The sequence below is a fragment of the Gadus chalcogrammus genome, unplaced genomic scaffold (assembly GCF_026213295.1).
Source record: "Gadus chalcogrammus isolate NIFS_2021 unplaced genomic scaffold, NIFS_Gcha_1.0 GACHA070, whole genome shotgun sequence".
Taxonomy (NCBI): Eukaryota; Metazoa; Chordata; class Actinopteri; order Gadiformes; family Gadidae; genus Gadus; species Gadus chalcogrammus.
The window spans coordinates 41,648-61,582 of record NW_026613505.1 but is presented as its reverse complement, the minus strand read 5'-3'; the positions used below and the strand labels follow the sequence as shown (position 1 = coordinate 61,582).

At 42.7% G+C, this 19,935-nt stretch overlaps 1 protein-coding gene across 5 annotated transcripts; it reads left to right on the top strand.

The window, feature by feature from the left end:
- Positions 1-2,728: 2,728 nt before the first annotated feature.
- LOC130378207 (uncharacterized) lies at positions 2,729-15,266 on the top strand. Of its 5 annotated transcripts, XR_008894554.1 has the most exons (11): positions 2,898-3,286; positions 3,505-3,672; positions 6,364-6,410; positions 9,466-9,653; positions 10,226-10,346; positions 10,508-10,563; positions 10,678-10,746; positions 11,176-11,238; positions 11,347-11,906; positions 12,271-12,430; positions 15,080-15,266. XR_008894554.1 is itself a non-coding variant. In XM_056585093.1 (4 exons), exon 4 carries the CDS (start codon positions 6,883-6,885, stop codon positions 8,623-8,625), a length of 1,743 nt encoding a protein of 580 aa, XP_056441068.1. In that variant the 5' UTR covers positions 2,729-2,919; positions 3,164-3,286; positions 3,505-3,672; positions 6,364-6,882; the 3' UTR covers positions 8,626-9,198. The 5 variants fall into 5 exon arrangements, 3 of the variants coding, with proteins under 3 accessions (XP_056441068.1, XP_056441067.1, XP_056441069.1); XM_056585093.1 differs by lacking the exons at positions 9,466-9,653; positions 10,226-10,346; positions 10,508-10,563; ... (3 more) ...; positions 12,271-12,430; positions 15,080-15,266 and having other exon boundaries at positions 2,729-2,919; positions 3,164-3,286; positions 6,364-9,198; XM_056585092.1 differs by lacking the exons at positions 9,466-9,653; positions 10,226-10,346; positions 10,508-10,563; ... (3 more) ...; positions 12,271-12,430; positions 15,080-15,266 and adding an exon at positions 6,876-9,198.
- Positions 15,267-19,935: the final 4,669 nt, after the last annotated feature.

Sequence of the window (19,935 nt, the reverse complement as noted above, 5' to 3'; positions counted from 1 at the left end):
TAAATTGCAAATGGCAACCAAAAAAATTGTAGCAATAGTTCCATGATAAAAATGAATGTGGTGGACAAATAACAAGATGCAGTTAGTATTTTGGTAAACAAAGCAGAGGGTGTGTGGAATTTATAAAAATAAAGAATCATACCTTGACAAATGTACTCATGGATGGAGCCCATTTTTTTGAGGGACTCCTCCGCAAATGTGGCCAATGTGCAATGAGGTGTGAACACCTTGACCACATGGCTCTTTTTAGTGGCTTTTCCAAGCAGCAGGACAGGTTTATATCCTGCTGCTTGAAGCTTTTCGAGCTGTAAGGAAATCACAGCATGTTAATGTTTTGCCTGTAGTAATCAAAAAAGACCTACTATTCAAAGCAATAGTGATTCAGACAGTTAAAGGTAGAACATAATTAAAACAGAATTGTTTACATACCAGGAGGAACATTTCCTGCTTGACAACAGCCATGTTGTGGTTCTTCTTGCGGGAAGACGCCCACTCTTCCCGCTTAGCCTCAAATTTTCTCAAGGCAATTTTGAGGCGTTCTTTTACAGGCTGGACCATTTTGCAGTGGCTGCAAACCTTTTTAGCGCAAGGCAGAATGGTTTTGCAGGAGGGGCATGTCTTACATGTGCTGCCTGGCATATTGAAAGATTACCTAATTTACAAAGACACAGACAAACCGAATAGACAGATAAATAAAACAGATTAGATACACAGATAGTAGATAGATAAGAAAAATTATAGATATAAAATATTAGATTGGCAGAGAGATAGTTAAGATGTATGATGCTTATTTGAAGCTGCCTGCAGCTCACGTGCAGGAAGCACGTGAGCTGCTAGTTTAGCGAAAGCAACCTGACGTCGTTGAAACATGCGAGCGAGCCGATCAAATCCTAATAACTATAAAACTAAAGATCAGACACAATCACTGACTGAAGATTATGCAAGTAAAAAGTATATTTCTCGCTAGAAATGTTATTAGAAACACGTTTAACGGTGAATCGGTCCTAAAATATTGCATTTCCCATTCAGATAATAAAGATTAATAAAGATCATACACATTCACTGACTGAAGATTATGTAAGGAAATTGTACATTTCTCGCTAGAAAAGTCATTAGAAACGCGTTTAATGGTGTATCTGTCCTAAAATATTGCATTTCCCATTCAGATAATAAAGATTAATAAAGATCATACACATTCACTGACTGAAGATTATGTAAGGAAAATGTACATTTCTCGCTAGAAATGTCATTAGAAACGCGTTTAATGGTGTATCTGTCCTAAAATATTGCATTTCCCATTCAGATAATAAAGATTAATATAAGCTACGCCGTGTTCCGGAGCCGCGGGGGATTCTGGGAATTGGGGTTCTCAGTTGACAAATGGGGCTTTTGTTAACTTGTTTTGTTGTTAGGATTAAGTGGGGTTAATGGGTTCGGGATGTTATGTGGTTGTGTGTTGTTCTATTAACATTGTTCGTGTGTTCATTATTGTCGACACCGTCACCGAGAGTGACGTGACCATCGTTTCGTGCAGCTGTTCCGTGTTGAAGTCTCGTTCAATAAAAACCAACTCTCGTTGTCGAGCGTTCAATAAAAACCAACTCTCGTTGTCGAGCGTGCCCCCCCCCCCCTACAAACGTGTCTCCCCCCCTCAACAAACGTGTCCCCCCCCCCCCCCTTCAACTAACGTGTGTCCCCCCCCCCCCCCCCTACAATCGTGTGTCCCCCCCCCCCCTCAACAAACGTGTCTCCCCCCCCCCCCCTCCCCGGTCAACAACAGTCTCCCCCCCCCCCCCCCCTACAATCGTGTGTCGTCGTCCCCCTCAACAAACGTGTCTTCCCCCCCCCCCCCCCCTCCCCGGTCAACAACAGTCTCCCCCCCCCCCCTAAACAATCGTGTCCCAAACCCCGAAACCCGCCTCCACAGCGGCACACGTGGATACTGTAGGTATAACACGCTATTTTTTACGTTGAAATGCTACGTATCCAGTGTTCATGGAAACGTACACCGTCAACGTTTTTTCTTGGCGACTGGGTTGCTGGGTTGGTGACACAAACCAGCACCGCAAACGTTCTCTCCCGCTTGAGATGACGTGTTTCTTTATAGTGTAACGACCTCGCCGGTGACATAATCATGTCGAGTCATTAGTTGAAGGTAGTTTTAATGGACCAAAAACCAGGTCACTGAAACCCGTAACATTGTAACAACATTGAAACCAACAGCTGAAAACCGGACCCAAACAAACCCCGGTTACCCCGGCAACACGGTCTCACTCGCGTGCAGGCCCCCACCCTCCTGTTCTTCCAAGGCCCTCCCCCAGCTGACCTAATGATTCGCCCCACACGCTGTTTGACAAGAATAACATTACAATACATGCACATAGAACAACTGGCATAACGGACAACGAAATATAATGTAACACATAACACACAAACTATTTAACTGTCCCAGGGTCGCTACAATAGATTCATGGGTCTGATTCGCCGATTTCCCATGCTGATATCCCCGAAGATTCTCGGGCATCTTCGACAATTTGGCTATAGATTGTCTCATTACACGCTAAATAATATAATTATAGCCTAATTATATATATAGGTTTTGGCATAAACATAACTAGGGTGCACTGTACTATCTGCGCACACCCTTTCTGAAGCCTCTCTCTCGCTCTCTCTCTCTCTCTCTCTGTCCCTCCCGCTCTCTCTTTCTCTCTCTCTCGTAGCGTTTTGTGGAGCACGTTAATTGTCTTAGAACACTCCCATTCAGAATGCATTGGTTTACATTTCGTTTTGTGTAACACGCAAAAAGTCGGACTATCGTGCTCGGGAACACGCTTCAATAGATTAACGTTCGTGCGCAGGAGCACGCAATGGCGTGATACCGGGTTGCAACCTATGCGTGTGTGTTTCTCATATGTATGTGTAAGTGTTTCAGAAGAGTATGTATGTATGTGTGAGTGTTTCAGTAGTGAGTGTGTGAGCGTTTCAGTAGTGAGTGTAAGAGTGTTTCATAGGTATGTGTGTGAGAGTGTCTCAATTAGTTATGTCCTAAACGGCCACATACTGTTGTGGTGGTGGAGAAGACATGTCGATAACTGTTGTGCACCAGGTTGCACAAATAAACGAGGCAAAAATAGATGTACGTCGTTCTACCGCGTTCCTAAAGATGCGGAGAGGCGAGCTAAGTGGATCAGCGCCATTAAAAGAGCCAGGAGCAAGCAAAAAAAGGCTGAAAAATGGGACCCCCCGGCTGTTGGATTCCGCTTGTGCAGCGATCACTTCATATCAGGTGAGTTACAGAATACAAAGCTTAGCAGCTTAGCTTCATTATTTAATAGGCTATAATTGTGGTTTCGGATCAGTTTAATACTACATAGCTAGTTGAATTATAGCATGCAATTCGTGGGGCTAACAATGTCCTGTTTTGTAGCTGCTAAGCTAGCAAGTGCTAACGTAGTAGTAAACAAACCCAAGTTCGACACTGAAATGTTTCTATTTATTTTGTAGGGAGAAAGAGTGATAATCCCTTGAGTCCGGACTTTGTTCCATCTCTTTTCAACTACGTTCCATCTCCAGAGAAGAGGAAAAGAAAAATGAGACTGGAGGTTTTCAACAGAAAGCAAAGCTACAGAAGATAGAGCAGACAAAGCTATCTGCGAAAGCCATCCCTCCCAGGTGAATATTTAAGTTCCTTAACCTGGTCAACCCCACTTCCATGGACTTGGTAAAATTATAAACCAATTTTTTTTTGTACAATTCATTGTAGGTTTAATAACACCCAATGAGCTAAAAACCATAACATCTGTGACTGGTTTGAAATCATCACACACACCTACCGACTTGCATTTGGCAGCCAATGACTATGCATGTGATTGTCACTGTCATTGTCAATATCCCTGTCATTGTCTTTCTATTCATTTATTTTATTATATTGTTTATTTATCATATACTGACTAGGGCTGGGCGATATGGACCAAAACTCATATCTCGATATCTTCAAGCAGAATATCGATATAAGATAAATATCGATGTTTGTCGAAGGGGGTGGGGGGGGGGGGGCGGGCGCCGTGCTCCGTGCGCAGATTTGATATTACTATTTCTACCGTTCGGAATTGAATACAGTTTGATGGTTGAATAAACCGGGGACTAGACACTGCCTCCGCCTCGTATTAGAGAACATTATAATATATAACATCACGGCCAAAAGCTTTGTGCGCCTCCGAAATATTATGAACCGTAACGACTGCGTGGGGGGGGCAGACATGACATGCTATTTTATGTATTCTTTAATATAGGTATTAGTGGGCAACTAACACAGTATTCAAAGACGTTCCCGAAATTCTGCCGTGCAGCCACGGTACCATGCGCTCTGTTTACAGTGGATGTATCGCAATGGCGAGGCGCACATAGCCTTTAGCCGTGTTCTGTAAATATTCTAGAACCCACGGGACCCACATAGCAGGAGACTCCTAGGCGGATCCGCCTTCAATCCGCCAAACCCGCGTAAGCTGCCTCATCCGTTTGGGCGCCGCCCAGAGGATCAGCTCCGCCTCCGAAAGTTCTACTGTCATACAGCGGATCCTGAGCAGACCCATGTCGGATCCCTGTACGCGGATGCGCCTTTCACAGAGGATGGCTCCGCCCACTGTCAAACAGTGGATCCTGAGCGGACCGCAGACGCTTAAAGAACCGGAGAAGGTCAAGTCATCATCGGAGATTTTCTGTGCTTTTTTGACTTTGGGCTGAATCCTCTTGACTGAGTAAGTGCATTTATTAATTGAGATATTGTGACATTCACAGTAAACATTGGCCTTTCTGTTTTCATCGTGTAGGGGCTATTGTGGTAGAAATTAACCTTACATTTTATGTTAAACTATGATTATTATTAGGCCTACATATCATATAGATACTTTAATAGTGGAAAACAGCTGATCACCTTTTAGCCTAGATGTTATGTGCCGTGTGGCACCAGTGAGTGAGTCCAGTCCATTCCCATCTAATGTGTCACACCAGTAAGAGAGTCCAGTCTACTCCCATTTTGATGTACTCTCTGAAGACAATGCTTACATTCACACGTGTGCATCATCTCTGTTTGTATAAGGATAATATATGTTCTAAGGTCACATTGGGATCCGGAAGACATGAGAATATGCTGACATCCACACAGTATGACCCAGAAAAACATTCTATGCACATCAATATTTGATGAAAGTCCAACTTTGTATTGTGTAAAGGATTGGGGATATAAGGAGCTGTCCGGGATTCATTTGGCAGTGTGTATTCGCGAATACCATTCGGCTTTGTTGTCTCTCGTTTGCGGGCGGCAATAAACTCTCCATCTATACTTGACCTGGACTCTCCGATTCCTCTTTGCTTATAGCTAGTTGAAGTGAATTAGATAAGTTGTTATTATTAGTGCCACAACACTATATGCTATAATTGTATTGTAATGACTTTGCTTGATATTGAACTAGCAGTAGAACCGAGAAGTGATTGATCATGTGAGTGTATTTGATGTAAAATGCAATAGCAATTTCGGCAGACTATGTTATGTAAGGGACAATGTATAGAACGCCGGTCATTATGGGGAAAATGAGCCCTGTGTCGGTCTGGTCTGTTTTAAGGCCCATATCCATTATCTACTCCTAGCCTATCTGCCTGGCAACGGACGATCACGTGGAATGACGTGAACATTCGCGAACCTTCTATCTAGCGATCCGTTATCTGTATTGTGCTATTTCGTCCTTGACCTGCTTTAAACACTCAGTTTACTTGCTCAATTTGATTAAACAATTAAATACAATACAAATATAAAGTAAAAACAAGTGTTATCAAGCGATCCGTTAACTGTATTATGTTATTTCGTCTTAAGCAACATGAGCGCGAATGTTTTTTGAAACCTGCCCGGCAACGGACGACGTGATCATCTGCTGACAGGCAGGTTTGGAATGGATTACGTATGGATGATGCGCCCGGTAAAAATTTGGCAGCCGGTACAAATTTAGTGTGACAGTGCCCGCGTTGCCCGGGCTGCTGTCACGGGCCCGCAGTTCCAGGGCCATTCATTCATTCACGGGGCACGCGGGAGACGCGGGAGTGCCGTGGCCGCATTGCCCACGGTTCCCGGGCCATTCATTCATTCGTTCGCGGGGCACGGCGGGAGTCGGGGGAGACGCGGGAACGCCGTGGCCACGGTGTTCCAGCAGAGTTTGGTCTCATAGTGTCTATTGCCCCTTTTCCATCCTCTTTGTAATGAAAATTAAGCTTAAACATTTTTCACAGTCGTTTAGACAACGCCTGTTTGTGATTTATTATGGTAGCATTATGGAACTTGGTCCTCATCATCTTCTATTTTGTGTTCTGCAGCTTCAACTTTTCTGCCATTGCCTCCTCTGCTGGGTTTGATTGATCAAGTAAGTCAACATTTCTGTTAATGGACACCTCGTCAGGCATTATCCCTTGCATCTTGCTCATGTTACGTTTATGATACAATTGCCTTTGGAGCACAGAAGATTTCATTGCAACCTCATTACATTCCCTCCATATTGGTTTCTGCTTCCCACTTTACTCACGCAGTCACAACACATCAATGGAACTAAAGCGCCCTGATGTGGCATGAATGGTCTGCTAACAATAATGAGAATAATAATGCCTCACACATACATTTTCCAGAAGGCCATTTCATGTAGCCGAATCAAGTAGAGCATCACAAATGTTTTTTTTTGTCTAGTTTGTAGCAATGAAACAGACAACACCACTAAAGTATATTCAGCAATGTATTTATTTAAAAAACAACATTAGGAGCAATGATTAGGAACATTACATTAGGAACAATGATCAATTGATTGCAACCTGTCTTTCTCAAATGTCTCTTTTAGAACAAAAATGAATAGAAAGACTCTGCCTGTCTCCTCAAACGCCTTAAGACGAAGGGCACGTGTTGACGTCCAAAAAAGGCTTCTTGACATTAGGACAGACATGACTGACATGGACATGACGGCAATGACGGCAGATTACAGAGTTCTCTCTGAGGACACTGCTCCTACCTCTTCAGCTGCAGATGCAGATGCATTTGATTCACTTGAAGATTTAAGTGAAGAGGACATGGATTTTGATGATGGGGATGGGACAACATGTTCAGATTCTGAACCTGATGTCCCATCAGATTCTGAACCTGATGTCCCATCCCCATCCCTTTCCGATAACATTGCCAACTGGGCAGTGAGATTTGGCATTTCAATGGTTGCCCTGACTGCGCTGTTGAGCATACTCAACATAACCCATCCCAATCTGCCCAAGGATGGTAGGACCCTTCTCAAAACAAAAGTCCACTATGATATTCAAGAGAAGGCTGGGGGTAACTACCATCACTTTGGGATCCTTTCCTCCTTAAGGAACACTTTAAATAAACACGTCAAAATACTGACAGAGGGCATGACATTGGGGCTGCAGATTAATGTAGATGGTCTGCCTTTATTTAAAAGTTCCACTTTACAGCTGTGGCCGATCCTTGGATTGCTAGTTACCGTCCCTATGAAGGAACCAGTGGTGATTGGGGCGTACTGTGGACCTAAAAAACCAAGTTCGGCCACAGAGTTCTTATCAGATTTTGTGACTGAATTAAAGGAGCTCGAGGCTGGGTTTTGCTTTGGTGATAAGAACCTCACAATTGAGCTTCACACAGTAGTGTGTGACACCCCTGCACGGGCCTTTGTGAAAAAAACAAAGGCCCATAATGCTTACCATGGGTGCGATAAGTGCCAACACCCGGGGAAGTACCAGAATCACCGCGTGTCGTTCCCTGGACCAGAGCACCCCCTTAGAACGGACATGTCATTCAACTTAAAGCTCGATGAAATTCACCACCATGAGGGACCTCATCCATTTCAGGGTATCAAGATAGGCATGGTAACACAGTTTCCATTAGATTACATGCATTTAGTCTGTTTGGGCGTTGTTAAAAAAATGCTCCAGTTCTGGCTCCGGGGTCCTTTAACTGTGAGAATGCCTGCACTGATAGTTGACAGGATTTCACATGAACTCCAGTCTGTCAGGCCGAATGTTCCAGTTGAGTTTGCCAGGAGACCACGGTCACTTAGAGAGTTAGACCGGTGGAAGGCAACCGAATTCCGGCAGTTTTTACTGTACACTGGCCCTGTGGTGCTGGCGGGATTCTTGGACCAGAATATGTATTCTAATTTCATGCTCCTGTCAACTGCCATATCGATCTTGGTAAGCCCTCAACATCACAGCCTTGTAGACTATGCTGGCCAATTGCTGAAGTCTTTTGTTGCTCATTTTGGTGAGCTGTATGGGACAGACCAAATTGTTTACAATGTTCACTGTTTGGTCCACCTAGCAGACGAGGTGAATCGACATGGCTGTTTGGATACTTTTTCAGCGTTCCCGTATGAGAACTACCTCGGGAAAATAAAAAAACTCGTAAGAAAACCGGAGTTCCCACTAGCCCAGCTTGTCCGGCGCCTTTCAGAGGTTCAAGCTAGGAAATTGGATGTTGATGCAGACATCACTCTAAAAAGGGAGCATTTTGTGGGGCCAATTGTTGTTGGGATGGGAGTGCAGGGCCAATATGGGGAAATGAGATGTGAACGATGGACAGTAAAATGATCAACAGGGGACAATATATTTCTGGTGGGGGAGAAAGTCTGCCTTGTCAAAAACATCATCCAAAATGATAATGGTGTGTTCATTGTATACACTGAATTTTCCCAGCAGTCGCCATTTTATACCTACCCCTTCAACTCCGACATAATTAACATATTCGTTGTCAAACATGCATCTGATGAGCTGAAGTCGGTTGAGGTGTCATACATAATGAATAAAAAAAACAATCAGTTCAATCAATCAATCAATCAGTTTAAACAATCAGTTCAAGTTAAAAACTCTAATTATATAGTTGCCTACTGACTATGAATCAGTTCATTCAATCAATCAATCAGTTTAAACAATCAGTTCAAGTTAAAAACTAATTATATAGTTGACTACTGCCTATGAATCAGTTCAATAAATCAATCAGTTTAAACAATCAGTTCAAGTTAAAAACTCTTAATAATATGGTTGACTACTGACTTCTGACTATGACTTCCATTACTTCATTACTCTTGCTGTAAGTATTCCAGAAAAGGTGGTATTTTTCCAGGTATACACTACGTGTCTTGTTTTTTTTATTACTTTATTTTATTTATTATGTTTATTTTTTTATTTAATTTTATTTTTTCCACAATGTCTTGTTTTTTAAACGATTTATGATGACTATATGCTCTGTAAGGTGACCTTGGGTGTCTTGAAAGGCGCCTCTAAATTAAATGTATAAAACACACACACACACACACACACACACACACACACACACACACACACACACACACACACACACACACACACACACACACACACACACTTCTTTTTTTTGCATGACAAATAATTTTTCTTTCTTTCTACATTAAGGATGAGTTTTCATCTCATTAAGTTTGCCAACGGGGACATTGCTGTGGTCCCGGAAAATTGGTGTGATGACGGGATGGTGTACTGGCCAAAATATAAAAACACAGAACGTGCCAAAAGGGCAGCGGCCAACAGTGAGACACCAGAGTCAAACTGGCCAAAATATGACATCATGGTCATCAGAACTTGTGGTATGCCAATTCATAAAACTGTAGTTTAAAGAAAATGTGATGGTTTCTTCTCCTTCTGCTTGGAATAACATATTCTGTCTATGTTGTGAAAATTGTCTTGCATTGTTTAAAATGTTCCTTTAATTTGTGGTATGAGCAGCAGTGCTGAGTATGTAGGTTGCGCTCAAGAATAATGTACCAAACAGCACTCTGCCATTGACTCTCTGACTCTGACTCTGACTCTCAGCGCTCTGCCATTGTCCCTGATTGGCATCGCCTGGGAATACCAAAAGCTCAAACTAAGAGTCAATGGCAGAATGCTGTTTGGCACATTTTTCTTGGGCGCAACCTACCCATTCAGCTCTGCTGCTCATACCACAAATGCATGTTCCTTACAAATGTGGCATCATTTAAAAGGGGAGGTTTCAGGCTTTCCAACGATGTAAGTTTTCTTGCTAAAAAGCATTGTTATAGCAATGAAAATATCAACCAAACACAAGTTTGCTTACTTTGTGTGCCTAGTTTACGTATCTTTAGTAATAATATTGCAGCTAATTTCAACCTTATGATCATTTTAACATATTCAATTTTAGACAACTACAAAGATGCCTGTAGGCTAATGGAGAAGTACCAGACGGGCTGCAACACCACTGATCTTCAGTCTGAGGCAGAGGAGGAGTGTGGGCCGCCAGATAAACGACAAAGGAAGGCAGTGTAAGTGTGTTCTGTCTTGTTTATGTTTTTGTATTGATAGGAAGGATATTTCCCGTAGCATTCAAAAATAGACCAGAGATGTTTGTGCTATACTGTATGTATATTTGGCAATTTTGGGATTACAGTTACCCCAATAATAATATAATATGGTTATTTAACAGGCATCACTTTGGGGACTCTGATGAGAGTGAAGATGGTGGCCAATTGCACTGGCAGAGTAAGGGATAATCTCCTGCCATCAGAAATAACATAATCATAACTTTAATATTAAGATATGGTTAACATTCTTAGTGCTAAAGATAATCACCTCACCTTGTATCCATTCCTCCAGCTCCAACATCTCGCCGAGGGCCAGGCAGCAGCAGCAGAGTCTCTCCTCGACTTGAGGAAAACTGTCTAGGTAAAGACTGATCTCCGAAATAATATTGAATACAGTGGCCCCATCTATATTAACACAGCAATGGTCACTCTGTTTCAAATCAACAGATTGCAACTGCATTACCATCTTAGATTTTCTGCATACTCCACTGAAATTGTAATTTTTTTTTTTGTAAAAATATCTAAATGTCAGCCACATATTTTGTCAATTAAAAACATCTGCATTCATGCAATATTTATCATTCATCAATACCAAATTGTATTGAAATACATCGTCAATCCATTCATGGGATTTAAATAGGTAGTGCATTCCAAAATGTTGCAACATACAAATGAATGCACAACCAGAGCATGACCAGAGATTTTTTGTTTGCAATTGTTTGGTCCTCTAGCTGACAGTCTACCATGGTTAACAAATCACAATAATTTAATAACAATTTCCTTCCCTTAGCACCTCACCATGGGGCAGGACCGCAACAACCGTTGCCAAAACAACTCTGGAGAGTTACTCAAGGTAAGGACTGATCTCTGAAATATTAGTGAATAGAACGGTCCCATGTGTATTATCAGTCATGATTAACAGATGACTGATTTAATACAATTCTTTCCCCCTCTGGGCCAGGAACGGCAGTCCCTCCTCTTCTCCCTCCACCCCCTCCACCCCCGACATCAACCCTGAGCCTGCGGCCAACAGAGGAGCCTTCTTCAATCCCCGCCATCGGACCAACATGGCGAGGGGGAAGAATGAATGAGTCCATTCCCTGCTCTGGGAAGCAATAACTGGCAAATACTGGAGGGTCATTCTATGCTACAGATTTTGGAAGAAATTATGACAACTCTCACATATTTTCTTCAAACTTTATCAATAACTAATGTCAGTATTGTGAGTAATGAGGATAAGCACTGAAACGTGATGTATTTCACACACTACATTTGAGCTATATTTCATGTTTGTCATCAGTGGCTGAAGTCCACATCCTCAACCTGCTGGAGACGATTAAACAGCAGCAAGACCAGCTTGTGGCAAAGGTCAACTACCTCTGCAGCAGGATGAACAGCACCCCGGGGCCAGAAGTTGAGATGCCTGATAATATTAATCTCCCGTTGGAACACCTGGAGGCAGTGGAGGCATTTGAGGTGTTTTTAAAAGAACCCTCAAACCACCCAGCTCGACAGAGAATAGTGAGTCTTCTTAATATGAATGGTCCATGCTATAATGCTATTAGGTATATTGATTGTCCATGATTATTGCAAGTATTCTATTGAAGCAGCACTGAACAGGCCTGTCCTGAACCCCCTTTTCCCAGATTGTGTCAGTGAGCGACAGTCTACCTGGTATGACATTGTGTGTAAGGTGGCACATGTCCATGAGAGTGTGAGCCAAGTACATGTTTAGAAAAAGAAAAATTCAAGGGAACAGGATTTTTTTCTCGAGAGCAACTAGTACAAATATAGACGTTTTTGTTTTTCTACATTTCGGGATGCATAAGCTTAGAATTGTTTACCTTGCTGATATTTAAAAAAAATATATATATTTGCCTTTTAGATTGCTTCTTTGGCCACAATTGGAGGCCAGGATTTGAAGAGGGTGACTTGGAACATTCTTGGCCGGCTTTACACAGACGACGTGTCCCACCAGATCAACTGGAAAGGTGTGAACACCAAAAAGGCCTTCAGCCAGATGTCGGCAAAGAGCTTGCTTTTCAGTAAGTATATAATTCAAAGTAATATTGATTGTCTGTGGCGTTGTGTAGCATTATGTAGACAGTGGCGTGAAGTGTAGCAAGGCGGTGTCACGTTAAAATTGTACCGGGGGCGAAAATTTTACCGGCCTACGTCATCAGTTGTTTACATCTTGACAACCTGCCTGGCAACAGACGACGCGATCGTCTATTGCCGGGCAGGTTGCAAAAAACATTCGGCTCATGTTTCCAAAAGACGAAGTAACATAATATAGATAACGGATCGCTAGATAAAACTTGTTTTTACTTTATATTTGTATTGTATTTAATTGTTTCATCGAATAGCGGAAACGGGCGAACGCGTCAAATGACGTAGGAAGGTTCTCGTACATTCCTACGTCATTTGACGCGATCGCCTCGATTAAACAATTAAATACAATACAAATATAAAGTAAAAACAAGTGTTATCTAGCGATCCGTTATCTGTATTATGTTATTTCGTCTTTTGGAAACATGAGCCGAATGTTGTCGGCAGGTTGTCAAGATGTAAACAACTGATATATATAGCCTACACAGATATCTATATCATATAATATATATTATCACGGCCAAAAGCTGTGTGAGCCGATATTATGAATCTCAAACGACCGCGTTGGGTTCTCCGACGTTCCTGGTTCTTCAACGTCCACATCAATGTGAATACACACACTGTAACGCAAGTGTTTCTTGTCGGTTCTTTGACTTGTCTTGTATTTCCACAACGAGACTGTCGTGGGGGTTATCTGAGCCATGGTTGAGAAGGAATTGGGGGAAAGGAACTTTGGTTTGACTCGCTGAAGTACATGAACTGCGACATGCCGCCGGTTGCCGCGAGGCACCATCGCCCGGCAGCGGGCAGCCAGCAGCAGGCAGCGCGCGGTTCAGTCGACTTCAGGTTGATGTGAAAGTGGAAGAACCAGAGACGTCGCAGAACCCGACAAAGTCGTTTGTGATTCATAATATCGTCTGGAGGCGCACACAATATGTTATATGATATAGATATCTATGTATTATATGATATTATTTAGATATAGAGCTCCAGGACTGTAACGCAAGTGTTGTACACTTCCTTGTTATTTGGATAACCGTTCTGCTGTTGGTGTGATGGCGCATAACACGAATGAATGAATTGGGGGGAAGGAACTTTGGCTTTGACTCCCTCAAGAACATGAACCACGACATGGAGGAGAAAGGGATTGTTGGCGGCGTATGTCTCCCGCTTGAGCCCCGCTGAGGGACCACCGCCGGAGGCGAAGGTGCATAAGCGCTGCCCGGCAAAGATCCCTTTCTCCTCCTTGTCGTGGTTCATGTTCTTGAGGGAGTCAAAGCCAAAGTTCCTTCCCCCCAATTCATTCTCAACCTTGGCTGAGATAACCCCCAATACGAGTCTCGTTGTAGAAATACCAGAGACGAGAGTCCGACGTGATGCGCCATCACACCAACAGCAGAACGGTTATCCAAATAACAAGGAAGTGTACAACACTTGCGTTACAGTCCTGGAGCTCTATATCTAAATAATATCATATAATACATAGATATCTATATCATATAACATATTGTGTGCGCCTCCAGACGATATTATGAATCACAAACGACTTTGTCGGGTTCTGCGACGTCTCTGGTTCTTCCACTTTCACATCAACCTGAAGTCGACTGAACCGCGCGCTGCCTGCTGCCGGCTGCCCGCTGCCGGGCGATGGTGCCTCGCGGCAACCGGCGGCATGTCGCAGTTCATGTACTTCAGCGAGTCAAACCAAAGTTCCTTTCCCCCAATTCCTTCTCAACCATGGCTCAGATAACCCCCACGACAGTCTCGTTGTGGAAATACAAGACACGTCAAAGAACCGACAAGAAACACTTGCGTTACAGTGTGTGTATTCACACACACACATGTGGCGCTCTCACGGTCGAGTCTCATTGGCGGGCCAACGTCTCTGGGCGGGCCAGGCAGAGTAAGGGGAGGAGCTGAGATTCCTCATGACGTCATGAGCACAGATTTCCAAATCAGCGCGCTTGAGCCTCCATTTTTTCAAAGGCGAGCAGAACAGCTAGTGCTCGTTTTACACCAAACGCAAGTTTTAGCCACTGGGGGACCATAGGCAGGCTAGGGGAACTCATATTTATGTTAGAAAACCTCATAAACTGAGATTTTCATGTCATGGGACCTTTAACACTATTCATTTAATTTAAGAAATAGAATAATAATAAAAAAGAAACACATTTTTTAAACTGGGGAGTCGGGACCCATTGAATTTCTCAGGGACCCACCCAACTCGCCACCTGTGGGTCCCGGGGACTCACTACATTGAAAACCTATCAACATCACAATATATGTGCTCTGATCAGGGAAATATTTAATACAACTGATATTGTTTGAACATTTTGGATGTCCTTTTAATCATGGCACACCTTGCCCTGATCACAAATTCTTAATTTACCCAAATTCTCAAATTCTTAGTTTACCCACCTCTTATTTTGATCCCCACAACCTTCATAACTTTGCAAGTCAGGTTTTTTTGCACCTCGTAATTTTTTAATTATTATTATTTAATCTCCTTACCTATTGTATTGTGTTAGCCTACTTGGCTTTGAATGCTACATACCATAAACATAAACATATTTGTCTGATTTCAGGTGCTGTGAGGAAAAACTCCCTCACAAAGTCCGTCACCGATGCGGAGGTCACAAAGCACACCATCAGGTGGTTTAACCTGGCCATGGATCGGGCGACAAAGAGACGAGGAGGTGTCCGTCCCCCGACATGTCCCTCACAGCCGTAGTGAAGCCGTAATGAAGCAGTTGAGAACATAATGAATAAAAAAATTACTCAAATTATTGAACGTTTGATTCTTGTTGTTAACCAGTTTTTAATTTTCTGATATTTTAGCTGTGTATTGCACAACATTTCATTGAATTTCATTGAAGATGTAGCCTAATATATAAAATGTATGCACTATAGGCCGGTAAAGCACTAAATGAGTTTCTGACCACAAAATGAGTGTAGCCACATTCATTTAACAGGTTAGCAAAAACAGAATAGGCTATAACCGGTATCTTTCCATAAATGTCCATTTTCCATTGAGAAGTTATTACTTTTGTACAGTAAACCGATGTTTTGAATTGAACCTTTTCTGTTAGGCCTATTGTATTGTAAGGTTGAAAATATGCAATGCAGATTTAAGCTTTAGGGCTATATTGCTGTAGTAGGCCTAGTTCTAGCGATAGTTTTTAGTTTTATCAAATAGTTTAGTTTATCCTATTTTATCCTACACGAGAACAGAAGGGATTTGGAAGGACAAACGGATCCGGGCCGGATGAGCCACGATTTGTATGAGTCCGTTGTGGGTCCGTTGTGGGTCCGCGACGGATGTATGTATCAATTTACGGGTCCCGAACGTACTCGTCGCGGAGGTAAGGTTTTAGTCGTGGATGCGGAGCGGAGGCAGCGCGGAGCCACGGCGGGTCCGCGATCCACCTCCGTGGCGGATCCAACGCGGCGTGCAAGTGGACCCCGATACGGGTCCGTTTCGCGGGCCCGTTCCGGAAGCCGCGATACCTCCGCGGCGGATCCGGTGCGGAGTACTTTTGCTATGTGGGGAGCTTCTGTCATTCAAATAACTAGGACATGTTGTTTAAAACCTATAGCACCCAATTTATTAAAATATCCGGATTTAATCGGGCTCTCTCCCATAAGTACAGTTTTAGGACGGGAAGAGACAGGCTCTGTTAGCCCCGGTTAGCGCGATGCTAAAGAGCAGCTCTACCGGAGCATGCCACCTCAACAGGTGCAAGTTAGCCTCCGGTTTGATATTCGCCGGATATTCGGGTTACCACCCAATCGGATTCATCAACATAAGTGCAATACATTACGGGCTTAGTATGTTGAGGACGGTTTAGGACACCGTATCGCGAAAAAATCACTAACACATGTTGGCGCCATCGATGTCTGTGCAACAACGTCATTTACGTTCTGGCTGCTACTTGTTTTAGGGACCGTCAGCAAGTTACACTCACCGACTGGTGGCAGAGACGTTACCATGGAATTGTTTCAGGAAATTAATCACACAAATATATTGCAATATAGTTAATCATAATGCAGTTAATAGTTTAATATTAGACAAAAATCGACTAAACTATATTTGAAATTATTAATTGCATCCCGTTTAACAATAATGCAATATATTAGCAAAGTTACCTGCAGTAAGTAGCAGCCCAGCATTGGCAACTACTACTACAATCAGGTGACAAAATGTATTTTTTAGTGATTTTTATGTTATTTTATATGATTTATTTCCAGAAAAAATTCCATGGTAACGTCTCTGACACCAGTCGGTGAGTGTAACTTGTTGACGGTCCCTAAAACAGGTAGCAGCCAGAACGTAAATGACGTTGTTGCACAGACATCGATGGCGACAACATGTGTTTGTGATTTTCGCGATACGCCGTCCTAAACCGTCCTCAACATACTAAGCCCGTAATGTATTGCACTTATGTTTTTTTAACGGTCCGAAACGCAAGTGGGAAGCGCAAATCGCAAGTAGCTTTGTGGGCGGTTCTACGGCGCTATCGCTATTTTACAGGCGGATAAATGACACTTGCGTCGCGGCGCAAGTGTCAAAAGGGTTGGTCTGAAGCAGCCTAATTACCCTTAGGTGTGGTTTGGGCGTAACGTCTAACAAACCAATGAGAGTGCCAGCTCCCATCCCCTTTAAGAGCCATGAGCGCATTTGAATCGGACGAGTTGATATTTTGACAGCGCGTCTGCAGTCTCCGATGAGACAGATGCACATGAATTTCAACCTGCAAATGGCTCAGTTTAATGCCAAATAATATGGCCTAATTCACACATGGAATAAGGGGTTTTCTTCCACAACTTCAGAAATACTGAGTCTTCAAATAAATTTCGCCAAAGAAAACGTATATGATATAACATATGATATGCGGTAACTGTGGTTCTATTTAATGATATACGCAATACATTATAAACATTGTTTCTTATCAGTATTGTATGCTATCCTAATATGCATGTGTCCCCGCGGTAATAGACATTGCCATTGATTGTATTATGCGTTACGTGTTTAGTTTGTGTGTGTTTAAACCGAGCACACATGCGCGCCCGCATTCATTCATTCTTTTTAACACTCACTCGCGGTAAAACAATGTTTTTCACGATCAAATACTCATCAATCCTAAAAGTTATGGGCATGTAGGCCTACACGATGTCTGTGTCAAGAAAATATGTTTTTGCTGCACGGTGTTTGCAGATGCATTGATTTAAAAGTACAACTTATTACCGCTGCATCAGCTGTTCTTTCCCAAATAATTTACCAAGAATGTGCGGCTAGGTAGATGAGAGAAGCAAAGTGTATGCGCGAGGTGCACTAGCAATCCGTATGCATCGCATGCGCATGTATGCATCCGCCCTTAAAATAGCATCTGAACAACGCGCCACTGACTTTAAACCAGGTATTTCGATGTCAGTAGCGCAATGGTATTCAGCAACGGCAAAATAGCGTTTGCGCCAGAACACGCCTCCTCCTTCCGCCGAACCGCCCCTTGGGGCGCATGATCAATCCCTAATTTACCGGCGAGTGGCGCTGGTGGGAAAAGAACGCTCTGCGCCAGTTGTAAACTAGCAACGACACATGCGCCAGTGACTAAGTCACTTGCGCCGGATGCAAGATAGGGCCCCAAATCTCGGATATGTCGTTCTCGGGGCCCCGGGAAATGTGTGTAAACATTTTAGCATCCCTAGCTATCTCGAAAAGGCCGGAAAAGGGGCGTGACCTCCAACAGTACAGTAAATGTACGTAAGCATGCCGAGGTTAGTTTCTACTCCCCATTTTTTGTGGGATGGAGGTGTACATTTGTGGCTTAAGGTGTGTAGACACAGCTGGCCTCTGGCCACGTTTTTGAAGTCTGGGGTCAAAAGGTCAAAAGGAGCCGGCACCACGCCGCTTATGAGATAACAAAAAGTTAATCTGTATTTCTCTCATAACTTTTTGTCATTATTAAAGAGAGGACTGATTCTCAGATATGCATGTTGGATGGCTAGGGTGTAGGTCTGGGAAGAACCTCAGGCCAAAATCTTGCAAGCGAGCCGCTGGGTGCAGGTGCAACGAGATGGAGCACTTGCTGAGTCATTTTCTGTAGGACTGGAGCCACAGGTTGAAGCGTATGCGTCCTTTGAGACCCCCTTTGATATATAAGAGACCCCAAGGGACAGCTTACTTAAATTTTCTCGACTCAGTCACCTATTGCATCACTTCCTTTAGGGCTTCAGCCTCCTAATTGATCATTGTAGTATAATTGAATGCCCTCTTTCATATGATACCTCCACCACTGGGACGTGGCAACAATTCTCTAAATCCATATGGGGAGGGGGGATGGGGGATGCTTGTGGACAGTAGGGGTGTATACTAGACATAAATAGGAAGCAAACTCAGGAGAAGGAATGACCTCTCACAAATATTTATTTAATAAATTGTTTCAAATAACCCTGCCTCGTTAAATCAATGAGCTTGGTGTTTTGCTTTCAAAAATAGGTTATAGAAGAAGTCTAAACAGCAGAAAATAAAAACATCCAAGCTGCCTTTTAAGGATACATTGGAATATCTGTCTATTTTTTTAACCATCGGACCCTAGTTTACGACAAAAACAACACAATTTACGGCAGCTTTTTTGCCGCGTGGTTTTTAGAGCCGTTTTTCTTGCTCCAAGCCATTTTTGGAGCAAGGATATTTTTATTTTTTTATTTATTTTCAGTTTTTGAGGAGGTGCTTCAAAGATGCTAATTTTTCTGCAATAATCCAAAATCCAATCGAAAAACCCGTTGGCTTTTTGTCAAGGGAACCCAGGGCGACACTTCCGGGTTGGCCAACATACGTCATCCCTCCACCACGCTATACGTGTGTGCGTGCGTGTGTGTGCGTGTGCGTGCGTGTGTGTGTGTGTGTGTATAACACGCTATTTTATGTTGAAATGCGACGTAATCCAGTGTTCACGAAACGTACACTGTCAACGTATGCTTTTGGCGACTGGGTTGGCTCTCAGATATACGTGTTTCTAACAAGATGATATCATTAAAAGTTGCATAAAGTAACGGTTTAATAACACAAACGCAGGAAACACGTGAGCTGCTAGTTTAGCGAAAGCAGCGTCCCTAACAACCTGACGTCGTTGAAACATGCGAGCGAGCCGATCAAATCCTAATAACTATAAAACTAAAGATCAGACACAATCACTGACTGAAGATTATGCAAGTAAAAAGTATATTTCTCGCTAGAAATGTTATTAGAATAGAATAGAATAGAAAGCTTTATTGTCATTGTACAAGTACAACGAAATGCAATGAGCAGCTCCATACATGCATACATGTAAATCAAATATAAATATATAATAATTACAAAAGCAATGTATAATATAAATAAATAAATAAATAAAATAAATAAATACAAATTTAAAATACACAGTAAAGACTACCAACAGAC